A 17,970-nucleotide genomic window follows, 5' to 3' on the forward strand; every position below is an offset into this window, starting at 1 on the left:
GGCAATGGCGGTGGTGAGGCCTTCTGGGCGGATGGTCAGCCTCCAACGCACTGCGGTTTTTGGGGCCAGTTTTGCAGCGGCAATGAGCAGTACCGCCTGGAAGAGCTGCGCCAATGTGCAACGCTCCTGGTCGCAACACCGGCGTGTTTTTTGACTCCCACCCGACCCGTAAGCCCTGCAGCGCGCCCCGCAATGACTGCCTGGGAAAACGGGCAGTCCAACCTATGCCAACTGCAGAGAGGTAAGTAATGCCGTCCTAAGGTAAGTGTGTTTGTTGTTTCTTATAATTTCTTTTGCGATTTATGTTGTGGTGGCATGGGCTAGTATTGAGAATGTTTTTGTGGGGTTTTTTCAGGTTTTTTATTTTCTCCCCAGGCGTCTTTCAGAGCGCTCCCGGGCCGGCTCTTTAGCTCACGCTAACATCCTAAAAAAGGTGTACAATGCCTCCCTTAGCATTGCACCCCACACTCAGGGCTCAGCTGCCCAATTTTGATGACTGAGGAGCAAACTGTTCCCCGCTGCAAATTTTACCGCCCCGCCACCATTACCGCCCTGAAATCATCAAAGCCGAAAATCCAGCCCATTTTGTTTTTAAAATGTTTTTAATAAATGAACTCGATACAAAGTCCACATGTGCTCGTCAAATCATCATCATTAGGCTAGCAACCATCGGATTTAATTTTTTTAAAGCAATAGTAATTGTATTTTGAAGTTATATATTGAATCCACTCACTTTCTATCAACCATGACAATGGAAAAATGTGGAGTAGGTGTGAAGCAAGGTATCAGCACATGTGGTTTATGTACCATATGGTTTATTTACCCACTTCTACCTCCTTTCCAAGATCCACAAACAGGACTGCCCCGGTAGACTCATCGTTTTAGCCTGTTCTTACCCCACAGAACTTATTTCTTCCTATCTCGACTCTATTTTTTCTCCCCTTTTCCACTCTCTTCCCACCTACATCCACGACTCCTCCAACGCCCTCCGTCACTTAAACAGTTTCCTGGCCCCAACCGTCTCCTTTTCACCATGGACGTCCAATCCCTCTACACTTCCATCCCCCACCAGGATGGCCTGAGGGCGCTCCGCTTCTTCCTCGAGCAGAGGCCCAACCAGTCCCCATCACCACCACCCTCCTCTGCCTGGCTGAACTTGTTCTCACGTTGAACAACTTCTCCTTTAATTCCATTCACTTTCTCCAAATTAAAGGTGTTGCTACGGGAACCCGCATGGGTCATAGCTGTGCCTGCCTTTTCGTGGGATATGTGGAACATTCTTGTTCCAGTCCTACTCGGGTCCCCTCCCTCACCTCTTTTTCCAATACATTGATGACTGTATCGGTGCCATTTCCTGTTCTCGCCCTGAACTTGAAAATTTCATTCACTTTGCATCCAATTTCCACCCTTCCCTCACCTTCACATGGTCTATCTCTGGCTCTTCCCTTCCCTCCCTCGACTTCTCTGTCTCCATCTCTGGGGATAGGCTTTCGACCAGTATCCACTATATGCCCATTGACTCCCATCATATCATAGGCAGTCCCTCAGAATCTAGGAAGACTTGCTTCCACTCTAAAAATGAGTCCTGAGATGGCTGAACAGTCCAATACGAGAACCACAGTCCCTGTCACAAGTGGGACAATTAGTCGTTGAGGGGAGGGGTGGGTGGGGCTGGTTTGCCGCACGCTCTTTCTGCTGCCTGCCCATGATTTCTGCATGCTCTCGGCGACGATACTCGAGGAGCTCGCCGTCCTCCCGGATGCACTTCCTCCACTTAGGGTGGTCTTTGGCCAGGGACTCCCAGGTGTCAGTGAGGATGTTGCACTTTATCAGGGAGGCTTTGAGAGTGTCCTTGTAATGTTTCCTCTGCCCACCTTTGGCTTGTTTGCCATGAAGGAGTTCCGAGTAGAGCGCTTGCTTTGGGAGTCTCGTGTCTGGCATGCGAACAGTGTGGCCTGCCCAGCGGAGCTGATCAAGTGTGGTCAGTGCTTCAATGCTGGAGATGTTGGCCTAGATGAGGACGCCAATGTTGGTGCGTCTGTCCTCCCAGGGGATTTGTAGGATCTGGCGGAGACATCGCTGGTGATATTTCTCCAGCGACTTGAGCTGTCTACTGTACATGGTCCATGTTTCTGAGCCATACAGGAGGGCGGGTATTACTACAGCCCTGTAGACCATGAGCTTGGTGACAGATTTGAGGGCCTTCAAACACTCTTTTTCTCAGGCGGCCAAAGGCTGCACTGGCGCACTGGAGGCGGTGTTGAATCTCGTTGTCAATGTCTGCTTTTGTTAAGAACATAAGAAATAGGAACAGGGGTCTATCCCTCGAGCCTGCTCCGCCATTTAATAAGATCATGGCTGATCTGATCATGGACTCAGCTTCACTTCCCCGCCCGCTCCCCATAACCCCTTATCCCCTTATCGTTTAAGAAACTGTCTATTTCTGTCTTAAATTTATTCAATGTCCCAACTTCCTGAGCTCTGTGAGGCAGTGAATTCCACAGATTTACAGCCCTCTGAGAGAAGAAATTTCTCCTCATCTCTGTTTTAAATGACTCAGAATCCGCCATCAGGTATGAATATGAATCCATTAGCACCATATTGGTGCCGAGAGGGTAATCATCGGGCCCATCAATGTCAATTCAAGCACTATGTGTGTAAAGGCTGCGCAATGATGGGGCACCTCCAGCGAATGTGCAAACATGCTGTGACATACCACATGGCAGAGGATGATCGATCCGGCACGGATCACGCAGCACAGGCAACTCAACCCGAGGAAGAAGTATATGGGGTACATACCTTCGCCACCAAGAGCCCTCCGATAATTCAAAAAGTCAAATTAAATGGAGTTCCAGTATCCATGGAGTTGGACACAGGTGCGAGTCAGTCAATAATGAGCCAGAAGACTTTCGAGAAACTGTGGGGCAATAAAGTACAAAGGCCCAAACTGAGCCCGATTAATGCAAAGCTGTGTACCTATACCAGTCATTGAAAATGCGGCAGTGAAGTTTTCGTATGATGGAGCTATCATTGTGGATTGTTCCAGGCAATGGCCCAATGCTGTTCGGCAGAAGCTGGCTAGAAAAGATTAAATGGAATTGGAACAAAATCAAAGCACTACCTTCAGTGGATGACGCCTCGTGTGCTCAAGTGCTGAGCAAGTTTCCCTCACTATTCGAAGCAGGCATCGGCAACTTCACAGGCACCAAGGTACAGATCCATCTAGGCCCCGATGCACGACCTGTCCATCACAAGGCACGGGCGGTTCCGTACATGATGAGGGAGAAAGTCGAGATTGAACTGGACAGACTCCAACGCGAAGGAATCATATCGCCAGTCGAGTTCAACGAATGGGCCAGTCCAATTGTTCCGGTGTTGAAAAGTGATGGCACGGTCAGAATCTGCGGAGACTACAAGGTAACGATTAACCGAGTCTCACTACAGCACCAGTACCCGCTGCCCAAGGCGGATGACCTGTTAGCAACGTTAGCGAGGGGGAACTCATTCACCAAGTTGGACCTAACTTCCGCCTACGTGGCACAGGAGCTGGCTGAATCTTCGAAAAGACTGACGTGCATCAACACACACAAAGGGCTGTTTATATACCACAGGTGCCCTTTTGGGATTCGCTCGGTTGCAGCCATTTTCCAGAGAAACATGGAGAGTTTGCTGAAATCTGTTCTGCGCACCGTTGTGTTTCAAGACGACATCCTGATCACTGGTCGTGACACCATCGAACATCTACACAACCTGGAAGAGGTTCTAAATCACCTAGACAGAGTGGGACTCAGGCTGAAATGCTCCAAGTGTGTTTTCCTGGCACCAGAAGTCGAATTTTTTGGGAGAAAGATTGCAGCTGACGGCATCAGGCCCACGGACTCAAAGACAAAGACAGAGACCATCAAGACTGCACCCAGACCACAATGTGACAGAGCTGCATTCGTTCCTGGGACTCCTCAACTCTTCCGGTAACTTTCTTCCTGGGTTGAGCACGTTGTTAGACCCTTTGCACATGTTGCTATGTAAGGGTAACGACTGGGTTTGGGGCAAATCTCAAGACACAGCCTTTGAGAAGGCCAGGAACCTGTTAAGTGCAAATAAGTTACTTGTGCACTATGACCCATGTAAACGTTTAGTGCTAGCTTGTGATGCCTCATCGTACGGGGTACGGTGTGTTACAGCAAGCCAATGTATCAGGCAACCTCCAACCGGTTGCATATACGTCTAGAAATCTGTCTAAGGCTGAGAGAGCCTATAGTATGGTCGAGAAAGAGGTGTTAGCATGTGTATATGGGGTTAAGAAAATGCACCAATACCTATTTGGACTTCGGTTTGAGCTTGAAACTGACCACAAGCCGCTCATTTTGCTGTTTTCAGAGAGCAAAAGTATAAATACCAATGCTTCGTCCCGCATCCAAAGATGGGCACTAACATTATCCGCTTATGACTATGTTATCCGCCACAGACCAGGCACTGAAAACTGTGCCGATGCTCTCAGCTGGCTACCATTACCCACCACTGGGGTTAAAATGGCACAGCCTGCAGACTTGCTATCGGTCATGGATGCTTTTGAGAGCGAGGGGTCACCCGTTACAGCTCGCCAGATCAGGATCTGGACCAGCCAGGATCCTGTGCTATCATTAGTAAAGAGTTGCATCCTAAATGGGAACTGGTCAGCCGTTCCCGAGGAAATGCAAGATGAAATTAAGCTGTTTCACCGATGCAAAGATGAAATGTCCATCCAGTCGGATTGTCTCTTATGGGGTAATTGCGTGGTTTTGCCAAAAAAGGGCAGGGAAACTTTTATACGTGACCTATACAGTATCCACCCAGGCATTGTCATGATGAAGGCAATTGCCAGGTTGCATGTTTGGTGTCCCGGCATTGACTCGGACTTGGAGTCATGCGTGCATCAGTGCAACACTTGCTCGCAACTGAGCAATGCACCAAGGGAGGCTCCACTGAGTCTGTGGTCATGGCCCTCCAAACCATGGTCCAGGATCCAGATTTTGTTGGCCCCTTTCTAGGAAAGATGTTTTTAGTAGTTGTGGATGCTTACTCCAAATGGATTGAATGCATAATCATGTCATCCAGGATGTCCACAGCCACCATTGAAAGCCTCCGGGCCATGTTCGCCACCCATGGCTTGCCCGACGTCCTTGTCAGCAACAATGGACCGTGTTTCACCAGCTCGGAATTCAACGAGTTTGTGACCCGCAATGGCCTCAAGCATGTCAGGTCTGCTCCATTTAAGCCCGCGTCTAACGGTCAAGCGGAGCGAGCAGTCTAAATAATCAAGCAGAGCATGAAACGCGTGACGGACAGCTCCCTGCAGATCCGCTGGTCTCGCATTCTGCTCAGTTACCGGACGCGACCCCACTCGCTCACTCGTTCCCCCGGCAGAATTGTTAATGAAGAGAGCCCTCAAAACCAGGCTCACCCGAGTCCACCCAGATCTTAATGATCACGTGGAAACCTGCCGACACCAGCAGAACATATACCATGATCGTGCGGCTGTTTCATGTGATATTGATGTTAATGACCCTGTGTTTGTCCTGAATTACGGTCATGGTGCCAAGTGGGTTGCTGGCACTGTTTTGGCCAAGGAAGGGAATAGGCTGTTTATAATCAAACTATTAAATGGCCAAACATGCAGAAAGCATTCAGATCAGACCAAATTGCGATTTACTGACAACCAGGAACGACTTGAAGAGGACATCACCATCGACGATCCACCAACACACACCCAACCAGCAATCGACCTCACTGTCAATCACGAGGATGAACCCACCGTTCCTGACAGTCCGGTCAGACCAGCCACGGTGCAGTGCAGCAATGGTCCGGCCAACTCACAAACGCCAGGGTTTGAACTTAGACGATCAACCAGGGAGCGAAGGGCTTCGGATCGCCTCAACTTGCAAATAACTTGGACCAAAGACTTTGCGGGGGAGTGATGTTATGTAATACTTGCCACCAGAGGGCGCGACTGTTGGAGTCCTAATGGTCACCAGCACACACACGTGCAGGGCCAGTATAAAAGGTTGGCTGCCATATTGTTTAGGCACTCTGGAGTTGTAATAAAGAAAACCAAGGTCACACTAAATTTAGCTCACAGCCTTGTGGAGTTCTTCTATACACAATAGATTGGATTAGGCAGTGGTCCATCTAGCAGTCGTCAGCTACCTGGACTACACTTCTTCCCATCCCGCATCCTGTAAGGACTCCATTCCATTCTCCCAGTTTCTCCATCTCCGTCGCATCTGCTCTGACGATGCCACCTTTCACACTACTGCCTCTGACATGTCTTCATTTTTCCTCAACTGAGGATTCCCCTTCGCCGTGGCCCTCGACCGTGTCTGTTCTTTTTCCCGCATCTCATGACAGGGTTCCCCTTGTCCTCACCTTTCACCCCACCAGCCTCCACATTCAACGGATCATCCTCCGCCATTTCCACCACCTCCAGCGTGATCCCACCTCCAATCACATCTTCCCCTCCCCTCCCCTCTCAATGTTCCGAAGGTACCGCTCCCTCCGCGACACCCTGGTCCATTCTGCAGTCACCCCCAGCACCCCCTCCCCTGGCACCCAGGAGGGCAGGAAAAAGAGTGGGAGAGCAATAGTGATAGGGGATTCGATTGTAAGGGGAATAGATAGGCGTTTCTGCGGACGCAACCGAGGCTCCAGGATGGTATGTTGCCTCACTGGTGCAAGGGTCAAGGATGTCTCGGAGCGGGTGCAGGACATTCTGAAAAGGGAGGGTGAACAGCCAGTTGTCGTGATGCACATTGGTACCAACGATATAGGTAAAAAAAAAGGGATGAAGTCCGATGAGACGAATTTAAGGAGCTAGGAGCTAAATTAAAACGTAGGACCTCAAAAGTAGTAATCTCGGGATTGCTACCAGTGCCACGTGCTAGTCAGAGTAGGAATCGCAGGATAGCGCAGATGAATACGTGGCTTGAGCAGTGGTGCAGCAGGGAGGGATTCAAATTCCTGGGGCATTGGAACCGGTTCTGGGGGAGGTGGGACCAGTACAAACCGGACGGACTGCAGCTAGGCAGGGCCGGAACCAATGTCCGAGGGGGAGTGTTTGCTAGTGCTGTTGTGGAGGAGTTAAACTAATATGGCAGGGGGATGGGAACCAATGCAGGGAGACAGAGGGAAGCAAAAAGGAGACAAAAGCAAAAGACAGAAAGGAGATGAGTAAAAGTGGAGGGCAGAGAAACCCAAGGCAAAAAACAAAAAGGGCCACTGAATGTAAAGGGGCTGCAGGAGGGGTCAAAACTAAAAATCATGGTTTAAAAACTAGGATTAAAACACTCTACCTAAATGCACGCAGCATTCAAAATAAAGTAAAATGAGTTGACGGCACAAATCATTACAAATGGGTATGATTTGGTGGCCATTACAGAAACATGGTTGCAGGGTGGCCAAGACTGGGAATTAAACATACAGGGATATCTGACAATTCGGAAAGATAGACAAGAAGGGAAAGGAGGTGGGGTAGCTCTGTTAATAAAGGATGATATCAGGGCAGTTGTGAGAGACGATATTGGCTCGAATGAACAAAATGTTGAATCATTGTGGGTGGATATTAGAGATAGTAAGGGGAAAAAGTCACTGGTGGGCGTAGTTTATAGGCCCCCAAATAACAACTTCACAGTGGGGCGGACAATAAACAAGGGAATAATGGAGGCATGTGAAAAAGGAATGGCAGTAATCATGGGGGATTTTAACCTACATATCGATTGGTCAAATCAAATTGCACGGGGTAGCCTTGAGGAGGAATTCATAGAATGCATACGGGATTGTTTCTTAGAACAGTATGTTACAGAACCTACAAGGGAGCAAGCTATCTTAGATCTGGTCCTGTGTAATGAGACAGGAATAATAAACGATCTCCTAGTTAAAGATCTTCTCGGAATGAGTGATCACAGTATAGTTGAATGTGTAATCCAGATTGAGGATGAGGAAGTAGTGTCTCAAACGAGCGTACTATGCTTAAACAAAGGGAACTACAGTGGGATGAGGGCAGAGTTGGCTAAAGTAGACTGGGAACACAGACTAAACGGTGGCACAATTGAAGAACAGTGGAGGATTTTTAAGGAGCTCTTTCATAGCGCTCAACAAAAATATATTCCAGTGAAAAAGAAGGGCAGTAAGAGAAGGGATAACCAGACGTGGATAACCAAGGAAATAAAGGAGAATATCAAATTAAAAACCAATGCGTATAAGGTGGCCAAGGTTAGTGGGAAACAAGAAGATTGGGAAAATTTTAAACGACAGCAAAGAATGACTAAGAAAGCAATAAAGAAAGGAAAAATAGATTACGAAAGTAAATTTGCGCGAAACATAAAAACAGATAATAGAAGCTTTTACCGATATATAAAACGGAAAAGAGTGACTAAAGTAAATGTTGGTCCCTTAGAAGATGAGAAGGGGAATTTAATAATGGGAAATGTGGAAATGGCTGAGACCTTAAACAATTATTTTGCTTCGGTCTTCACAGTGGAAGACACAAAAACCATGCCAAAAATTGCTGGTCACGGGAATGTGGGAAGGGAGGACCTTGAGACAATCACTTTCACAAGAGAGATAGTGCTGGACAGGCTAATGGGACTCAAGGTAGACAAGTCCCCTGGTCCTGATGAAATGCATCCCAGGGTATTAAAAGAGATGGCGGAAGCTATAGCAGATGCATTCGTTATAATCTACCAAAATTCTCTGGACTCTGGGGAGGTACCAGCGGATTGGAAAGCAGCTAATGTAACGCCTCTGTTTAAAAAAGGGGGCAGACAAAAGGCAGGTAACTATAGGCTGGTTAGTTTAACATCTGTAGTGGGGGAAATGCTTGAAGCTATCATTAAGGAAGAAATAGCGGGACATCTAGATAGAAATAGTGCAATAAAACAGACGCAACATAGATTCATGAAGGGGAAATCATGTTTAACTAATTTACTGGAATTCTTTGAGGATATAATGAGCATGGTGGATAGAGGTGTACCAGTGGATGTGGTGTATTTAGATTTCCAAAAGGCATTCGATCAGGTGCCACACAAAAGGTTACTGCAGAAGATAAAGGTACGTGGAGTCAGAGGAAATGTATTAGCATGGATAGAGAATTGGCTAAGTAACAGAAAGCAGAGATTGGGATAAATGGGTCCTTTTCAGGTTGGCATTCAGTGGTTAATGGTGTGCCACAGGGATCGGTGCTGAGACCACAACTGTTTACAATATACATAGATGACCTAGAAGAGGGGACAGAGTGTAGTGTAACAAAATTTGCAGATGACACAAAGATTAGTGGAAAAGCGGGTTGTGTAGAGGACACAGAGAGGCTGCAAAGAGATTTAGATAGGTTAAGCGAATGGGCTAAGGTTTGGCAGATGGAATACAATGTTGGAAAGTGTGAGGTCATCCACCTTGGAAAAAAAAACAGTAAAAGGGAATATTATTTGAATGGGGAGAAATTACAACATGCTGCAGTACAGAGGGACCTGGGGGTCCTTGTGCATGAATCGCAAAAAGTTAGTTTGCAGGTGCAGCAGGTAATCAGGAAGGTGAATGGAATGTTGGCCTTCATTGCGAGAGGGATGGAGTATAAAAGCAGGGAGGTCCTGATGCAACTGTACAGGGTATTGGTGAGGCCACACCTGGAGTACTGCGTGCAGTTTTGGTTACCTTACTTAAGGAAGGATATACTAGCCTTGGAGGGGGTACAGAGATGATTCACGAGGCTGATTCCGGAGATGAGGGGGTTATTTTATGATGATAGATTCAGTAGACTGGGTCTTTACTTTGGAGTTCAGAAGGATGAGGGGTGATCTTATGAAATGATTTAAAATAATGAAAGGGATAGACAAGATAGAGGCAGAGAGGTTGTTTCCACTGGTCAGGGAGACTAGAACTAGGGGGCACAGCCTCAAAATACGGGGGAGCCAATTTAAAACAGAGTTGAGAAGGAATTTCTTCTCCCAGAGGGTTGTGAATCTGTGGAATTCTCTGCCCAAGGAAGCAGTTGAGGCTAGCTCATTGAATGTATTCAAATCACAGATAGATAGATTTTTAACCAATAAGGGAATGAAGGGTTATGGGGAGCGGGCGGGTAAGTGGAGCTGAGTCAACGGCCAGATCAGCCATGATCTTGTTGAATGGCGGAGCAGGCTCGAGGGGCTAGATGGCCTACTCCTGTTCCTAATTCTTATGTTCTTATATGTTCTTATGTTCTAACCTGCTGAGATTTCCAGCATTCTCTGTTTTTATTTCAGATTCTAGCATCCACAGTATTTTGCTTTTATATTAATGGTTTATGTACCATGAGTCAAAATGTGATCTGAACTGTGCCAATTTGAGGACATTTATTTGTTAACCCAGTCACCAATTCGGGTTATTTCAACCTCAGATTTTGTTTTATTATTTGTCCCACTCTACTAAAGATTTTATGTAAAATAGAAGTGGCCAGTTTATAGCCAGGTTAGCCTGTTACAACAACTTGCATTTATATAGTGCCTTTAACATAGTGCCTTTAACATAGCAAAACGTCCCAAGGCATATCACAGCAGTGATTATCAAATAAAACTTGACACTGAACCACATAAGGACATATTAATGCCCAAAAGCTTGATCAAAGAGGTAAATTTCAAGAAGCATCTTAAAGGAGGAACGAGAGATAGAGCGACAGAGTTGTTACATAATAACATAAGAAATAGGAGCAGGAGTAGGCCATGCGGCCCCTCGAGCCTGCTCTGCCATTCAATAAGATCATGGCTGATCCGATCATGGACTCAGCTCCACTTCCCCGCCCGCTCCCCATAACCCCTTATTCCCGTATCGGTTAAGAAACTGTCTATTTCTGTCTTAAATTTATTCAATGTCCCAGCTTCCACAGCTCTCTGAGGCAGAGAATTCCATAGATTTACAACCCTGAGAGAAGATATTCCTCCTCATCTCAGTTTTAAATGGGCGGCCCCTTAATCTAAGATCATGGCCTCTAGTTCTAGTCTGCCCCATCAGGTTTAGGGAGGGAATTCTAGAGTTTAGGGACTAGGCAGGCCACCAATGGTGAAGCAAAGAAAATCAGGGATGCAAAAGAGGCCAGAATTGGACAAGCGCAGATATCTCGTGAGGGGGCTGGCAGAGATTACAGAGATAGGCAGAGGCAAGGCCATGGAAGCATTTGAAAACAAGATGAAAATTACAGCCCACAGTCGGCCAGTCTTCTCCAATCATCCACATTTACCTATAGGTTACTCTACTCACCAGTGCTCCTCTTTTTGTGAATGCTTCTCCCTTAGCAACAACAGTGTCATTTTCCATCAGGGCTGGCCAGATGTGATAAACCACCAGAGGAGCAGTGAAATCAGAGTCATAGCTGCGGCGATACCTGGAAGGGACGGGGAAAAAAGGTTTATGTCCTTCAAAGTTCTACGTCCTGGGAACAAGCAGTCAGAACTGCGTAAAAATCTGCAGTCTTACAATAGTTCTATATAATGTGCACTTGTAGAAACAGCATTCTTGTGTAAATATTTTCATTCTTCCTCTTCTGTCACTCTATATGCTTGCTGTTGAATTTTAACATTTCATCAACATTTTAGTCAGTCTTGGCTAAGTGGTAGCAGAGGAGCAAGATAGCGGCACACGTGGTCTCTGTATCATATGGGCCAAAATGGCATCTGAACTATGCCAATTTGAGGATATTGATTAGTTAACTCAGTCACCAATTTGGGTTATTTCAACCTCATTTTTTTTTTAAATTATTTGTCCCACTCTACTGAAGGTTTTAAATAAAATAGAAGTAGCCAGTTTATAGCCAGGTTAGCCTATTACAACAACTTGCATTTATATAGTGCCTTTAACGTAGTGAAACATCCCAAGGTGCTGAGTCAGGCCATTATGGGTTGAAGCCCCACTCCAGAAATTTGCGCACATAATCTCCGCTGACTCTCCGATGAAGTACTGAGCAAGTGCTGCACTGTTGGTGGTGCTGTTTTCGCATGAGATGTTAAATTTCCTTGGCATGATTTGAAGAAGAGGGAGGCAGTTCTCCCAGTGCGTGCCCAACATGTATCGCTCAACCATCATCACTAAAACAGATTATTTGTTTGTGGGACCTTGTTGAGTACAAATTGGCTGTCATATTTCCCTACATTACAGCAGTGATTACAGTTCAAAGATACTTCATTGACTGTGAAGTGCTTTAGGATGTCCTGAGGCTGTGAAAGTCTCAATACAGGTAGAAGTTCTTTCTTTTTACTTCCTCAGTGCTTGGGGTGGCAACAGCAATTTTAAGAAATGAAAAATGGACTTGTTCCTTTTCAATTTCCGAGACCTGTATTTGAGAAAAGTCCGTGTGTATGCGTGAGCAAATCAGTTTCATGTATAGAGACGAGCTTTTTATAAGCTGGTAACCTTGCCAACAATATGGTTTTCCACTGTGTCCTACAATACTTCTGTGTACAATTTAAATTTAAATTCCTTAGATGTTTTGCAATGTGTACCTGTTTTTTCCCATCACATTTTTTAATATTAATTCATGGGGTGTGAGCTTCATTGGGAAAACCAGCATTTATTGCCCACCCCTAATTGCCCTTGAGAGGGTGGTGGTGAGCCGCATTCTTAAACCGCTGCGTAGGTGAAGGTATTCCCACAATGTTGTTAGGGAGGGAGTTCCAGGACTTTGATCCAGCAACGATGAAGGAACAGTGATATATTTCCAAGTCAGGATGGTGCGTGACTTGGAGGGGAACTTGCAGGTGGTGGTGTTCCCATGCGCCTGCTGCCCTGATCCTTCTAAGTGGTAGAGGTCGCGGGTTTGGGAGGTTGTTGAAGCAGCCCTGGTGAATTGCACCGTTGGGAGTGAATGTTTAAGGTCATGGATGAGGTGCCAATCAAGCAGGCTACTTTGTTCTGGATGGTGAATGAGTTGCCGCAGAATACCCAGCCTCTGACCTACTCTTGTAGCCACAGTATTTATGTGGCTGGTCCAGTTATATTTCTAGACAATGGTGACCCTAGGATGTTGATGGTGGGGGATTCAGGTATGGTAATCCCATCGAATGTCAAGGGGAGTGGCTAAACTCTCTCTTGTTAGAGATGGTCATTGACTGGGTCTTGTGTGGCTCAAATGTTACTTGCCACATATCAGCCCAAGCCTGAATGTTGACCAGGTCTTGCTGCTTGTGGGCACAGATTACTTCATTATCTGAGGAGTTGCAAATGGAACTGAACATTGTGCAATCATCAGCGAACATCCCCACTTCTGACCTTATGCGGGGGGCAGGGGCACGGCGGGGGTGGGGGGGGCAGGGGGAAGTTCATTGATGAAACAGCTGAAGATGGTTGGGCCTAGGTCAATGCCCTGCAGAGCTCCTGCAGCGATGCCCTGGGACTGAGATGATTGACCTTCAACAACAACCACAACCATCTTCCTTTGTGCGAGGCCAGTGAAGAGTTGTCCCCCTGATTCCCGTTGACTTCATTTTTACTATGGCTCCTTGATGCCACTCTCGGTCAAATGCTGCCTTGGTGTCAAGGGCAGTTGCTCTCACCGCATGTGAATTCCGCTCTCTTCTCCATATTTAGACCAAGGCTGTAATTAGGTTTGGAGCCAAATTGTGCTGGTGGAACCCAAACTGAGCATTCGTGTGCAGGTTATTGCTGAGTAGATGTTGCTTGATAGCACTGTCAATGACACCTTCCATCACTTTGCTGATGATTGAGTGTAGGCTGATGGGATGGTAATTGGCCAGATTGGATTGATGCTGAGCTTTTGTAGACAGGACATACCTGGACTATTTGCCACTTTGTCGGGTAGATGCCAGTGTTGGAACAGCTTGGCTAGAGGCACGACTGGTTCTGGAGCACAAGTCTTCAACATGACAGCTGGGATATCGGGGCCCATAGCCTTTGCTGTATCCAATGCACTCAGCCGTTTCTTGGTATCACATGGAGTGAATCGAATTGGCTGAAGACTGGCATCTATGATGGTGGGGACCTCAGGGGGAGGCTGATATGGATCATCCACTTGGCACTTCTGGCTGAAGATGGTTGCAAATGCTTCAGCGTTGTCTTTTGCATGTTATTTGTTTAATTGTTCACCACCATTCATGACTAGATGTGGTAGGACTGCAGAGCTTTGATCTGATCTGTTGGTTGTGGAATTGCCTAGCTCTGTCTACAGCATGCTACTTCCATTGTTTAGCATGTCGTCCTGTGTTGTAACTTCACCGGGTTGGCACCTCATTTTTAGGTATACCTGGCATACTCTTCTACACTACTCATTGAACCAGGGTTAGTCCCCTGGCTTGATGGTAATGGTAGAGTGAGGGATATGCTGGGCCATGAGGTTATACAGATTGTGGTGAATTACAATTCTGCTGCTAATGGCTAACAGCACCTCATGGATGCCCTGTTTTGAGCTGCTAGATCTGTTCTGAATGTATCCCATTTAGCACGGTGGTAGTGCCACACAACACAATGGAGGATGTCTTCACTATGAAGACGGGACTTCATCTCCACAAGGACTGTGCGGTGGTCATTCCTACCAATACTGTTATGGACAGATGCGTCTGCGACAGGTAGGTTGGTGAGAACGAGGTCAAGCAGGTTTTTTCCCTTGTGTTGGTTCTCTCACCATCTGCCACAGGCCCAGTCAGGACTTGGCCAGCTCGTTCAATAGTGGTGCTACTGAACCACTCTTGGTGATGGACATTGAAGTCCCCCATCCAGAGTACATTCTGTGCCCTTGCTACTCTAAGTGCTTCTTCCAAGTGGTGTTCAATATGGAGGAGTACAAATTCATCAGCTGAGGGAGGACAGTAGGTGGCAATCAGCAGGAGGGTTCCTTGCCCATGTTTGACTTGATGCCATGAAACCTCATGAGGTCCCGAATCAATGTTGAGGACTACCAGGGCCACTCCCTCCCAACTGTATACCACTGTGCCACCACCTCTGGTGGATCTATTGTGCTTCTGGGACAGGACATATCCAGGGATGGTGATGGAGGAGTCTGGGACATTGGCTGAAAGGTATAATTCTGTGAGTATGACTATGTCAGGTTGTTGCTTGACTCGTCTGTGGGACAGCTCTCCCAATTTTGGCACAAGTCCCCAGATGTTGGTGTGGAAGACTTTGCAGGATCGACTGGGCTCCATGAGCCTTTGCCGTGTTCGGATTCGGTGTCTAGGTCGATGCCGGGTGATCCATCCAGTTGTATTCTTCTTAATGTATTTTGTAGCGGTTTGGATACAACTGAGGGCAGTTAATAATCAACCGCATTGTTGTGGGTCTGGAGTCACATATAGGCCAGACCAGGTAAGGATGGCAGATTTCCTTCCCTAAAGGGCATCAGTGAACCAGATGGGTTTTTACGACAATCCGATAGTTTCAGTCACCATTACTGTTACTAGCTTTGTATTCCAAATTTATTTAACTAACTGAATTTAAAGTCCACAGCTGCTGTGGTGGGATTTGAACTCGTGTCTCCGGATCATTAGTCCTGGCCTCTGGATTACTAGTCCAATAACATAAGCACTATGCTACCGTACCCTAATACAAGCACTGTGCTACCATTCCCTTCTATATAAAAGTAGTTATTTACCAACTTTGCCTCATAAAAAAACAAAAATGCCTACACATCAGAAAGTTGCCCATTACTCATTTCCGAACAAATAAAACTGACTAATTTAAAATATATGTGTTAATGTCTTCATTAAAATAATGAACAGAGTAAGATTAGAACTCAAAGTTTTGGTACACTTATTCACAGTAACTATTAGGCTAAAAAGAAAATTACAAATCCTGGGAATCTGAAAGAAAACTAAAAAATGCCAGTAATGCACGGCGTGCTAATTAACATCTGAAAGAAAAAGATTTTGTTTTGGGCCTGAAACTTGAACCTTCCTTTATCTTTCAGATGTTGATTAGTCTGCTATGATTTTCCAGCACTTTGTTTTGATTTTTGATTTTGAGGTTGTCCTTGAGGCAGAGCAGAACAAGGAGATACTGTACTGATACAAAAACAAAATACTGCAGATGCTGGAATCTGAAATAAAAACAGAAAATGCTGGAAATCGCAGCAGGTCAGGCAGCATCTGTGGAGAGGAAGCAGAGTTAACGTTTCAGGTCGATGACCCTTCGGCAGAACTGGAGAGTGTTTGAAGAGAACACATTCTTAGCAAGCACTGAAAGGGGGAGGGGAAGAAAGAACAAAAGGGAAGGTTTGTGATAGGTTGGAAGGCAGGAGGGATTCGAGAGACAAAAGGGATGATGGCCCAAATTCAAATGGTAATACCAGGAGTTAGAATAACATTAGAGGGACTATGACCAACTGCCATTAGAGACAAAGAGAGAGAGAAAAAAAGAAATAGGCTCTGAGCGGGGGCAGGGTGCAGGGAGCCAAAGATTGCCAGCGGTTACGTCTGAAATTTTTGAACTCGATGTTGAGTCCAGAAGGCTGTAATCATCATCATAGGCAGTCCCTCGGAATCGAGGAAGACTTGCTTCCACTCCGAAAGTGAGTTCTTTGGTGGCTGAACAGTCCAACACGAGAGCCACAGACCCAGTCACAGGTGGGACAGATATTCGTTGGGGGAAGGGGGGGTGGCACTGATTTGCCGCACGCTCCTTCCGCTGCCTGCGCCTGACCTCTTCACGCTCACAGCATTGAGATTCGAAGAGCTCAACGCCCTCCCGGATGCACTTTGTCCACCTCGGGCGGTCTGCGGCCAGGATCTCCCAGGTGTCAGTGGTGATGTCACACTTCACCAGGGAACCTTTGAGGGTGTCCTTATAACATATCCGCTGTCCACCTTTGGCTCGTTTGCCATGAAGGAACTCCACGTAGAGCAATTGCTTAGGGAGTCTCGTGTCTGCCATATGAACTAAGTGGCCTGCCCAGCAAAGCTGATCGAGTGTGGTTAGTGCTTCAATGCTAGGAATGTTAGCCTGGGCGAGAACACTGATGTTGGTGCATCTGTCCTCCCAGGGGATTTGCAGGATCTTGCAGAGACATCGTTGATGATATATTTCCAGCGACTTGATGTGTCTTCTGTACATCGTCCATGCCGCTGATCCATACGGGAGGGCGGGTATTACTACAACCCTGTAGACCATGAGCTTGGTGGTAGATTTGAGGGCCTGGAGTTCAAACACTCTTTTCCTCAGGCGGCCAAAGGCTGCACTGACGTACTGGAGACGATGTTGAATCTCCGAATCAATGTGTTAGCTTTGCTAACAAGAGACTCCCGAGGTATGGGAAGTGGTCCACGTTGTCAAGGGCCGCGCCGTAAATCTTGATGACTGGGGGGCAGTGCTGTGTAACGAGGACAGGCTGGTGGAGGACCTTTGTCTTACGGATGTTAAGTGTAAGGCCCATGCTTTCATATGCCTCGGTGAATACATTGACTATATCCTGGAGTTCAGCCTCAAAATGTGAGCAGACACAGGCGTCATCCGCGTACTGCAGCTCAACGACAGAGGTTGGGGTGATCTTGGACCTGGCCTGGAGACGGCGTAGGTTAAAAAGCTTCCCGCTGGTTCTGTAGTTTATTTCCACTCCAGCGGGGAGCTTATTGACAGTGAGGTGGAGCTTGGCAGCGAAGAAGATTGAGAAGAGGGTTGGAGCAATGACGCAGCCCTGTTTGACCCCGGTCCGGACTTGGAATGGGTCTGTAATGGATCCGCTGGTAAGGATCACGGCCTGCATGTCGCTGTAGAGCAGGCGAAGGATGTTGACAAACTTTCGGGGGCATCCAAGACAGAGGAGGACGTGCCATAAGCCCTCACGGTCGACAGTGTCAAAGGCCTTTGTAAGGTTGGAAAAGGTCATGTATAAGGGCTGGCAATGCTCCCTGCATTTTTCCTGCAGTTGTCGTGCTGCAAAGATCATGTCTTTACTCGATGTTGAGTCCAGAAGGCTGTAAAGTGCCTAAACGAAAGAAGAGGTGCTGTTCCTCGAGCTTGCGTTGAGCT

General features: G+C 46.8%; 1 protein-coding gene across 3 annotated transcripts in view; it reads right to left on the reverse strand.

Moving 5' to 3' along the window:
- The window catches only part of spata18 (spermatogenesis associated 18), a 347,300-nt gene that overhangs the window by 163,997 nt on the left and 165,333 nt on the right, over window positions 1–17,970 (reverse strand). For all 3 annotated transcript variants that reach the window (XM_070870070.1, XM_070870069.1, XM_070870071.1), the window contains one exon: window positions 11,260–11,383. In XM_070870070.1, the coding sequence (XP_070726171.1) occupies window positions 11,260–11,383 (124 nt within the window). The remainder of the gene's footprint in view (window positions 1–11,259; window positions 11,384–17,970) is intronic.

This window comes from Pristiophorus japonicus, chromosome 2 (genome assembly GCF_044704955.1).
Source record: "Pristiophorus japonicus isolate sPriJap1 chromosome 2, sPriJap1.hap1, whole genome shotgun sequence".
In the NCBI taxonomy this organism is placed as follows: domain Eukaryota; kingdom Metazoa; phylum Chordata; class Chondrichthyes; family Pristiophoridae; genus Pristiophorus; species Pristiophorus japonicus.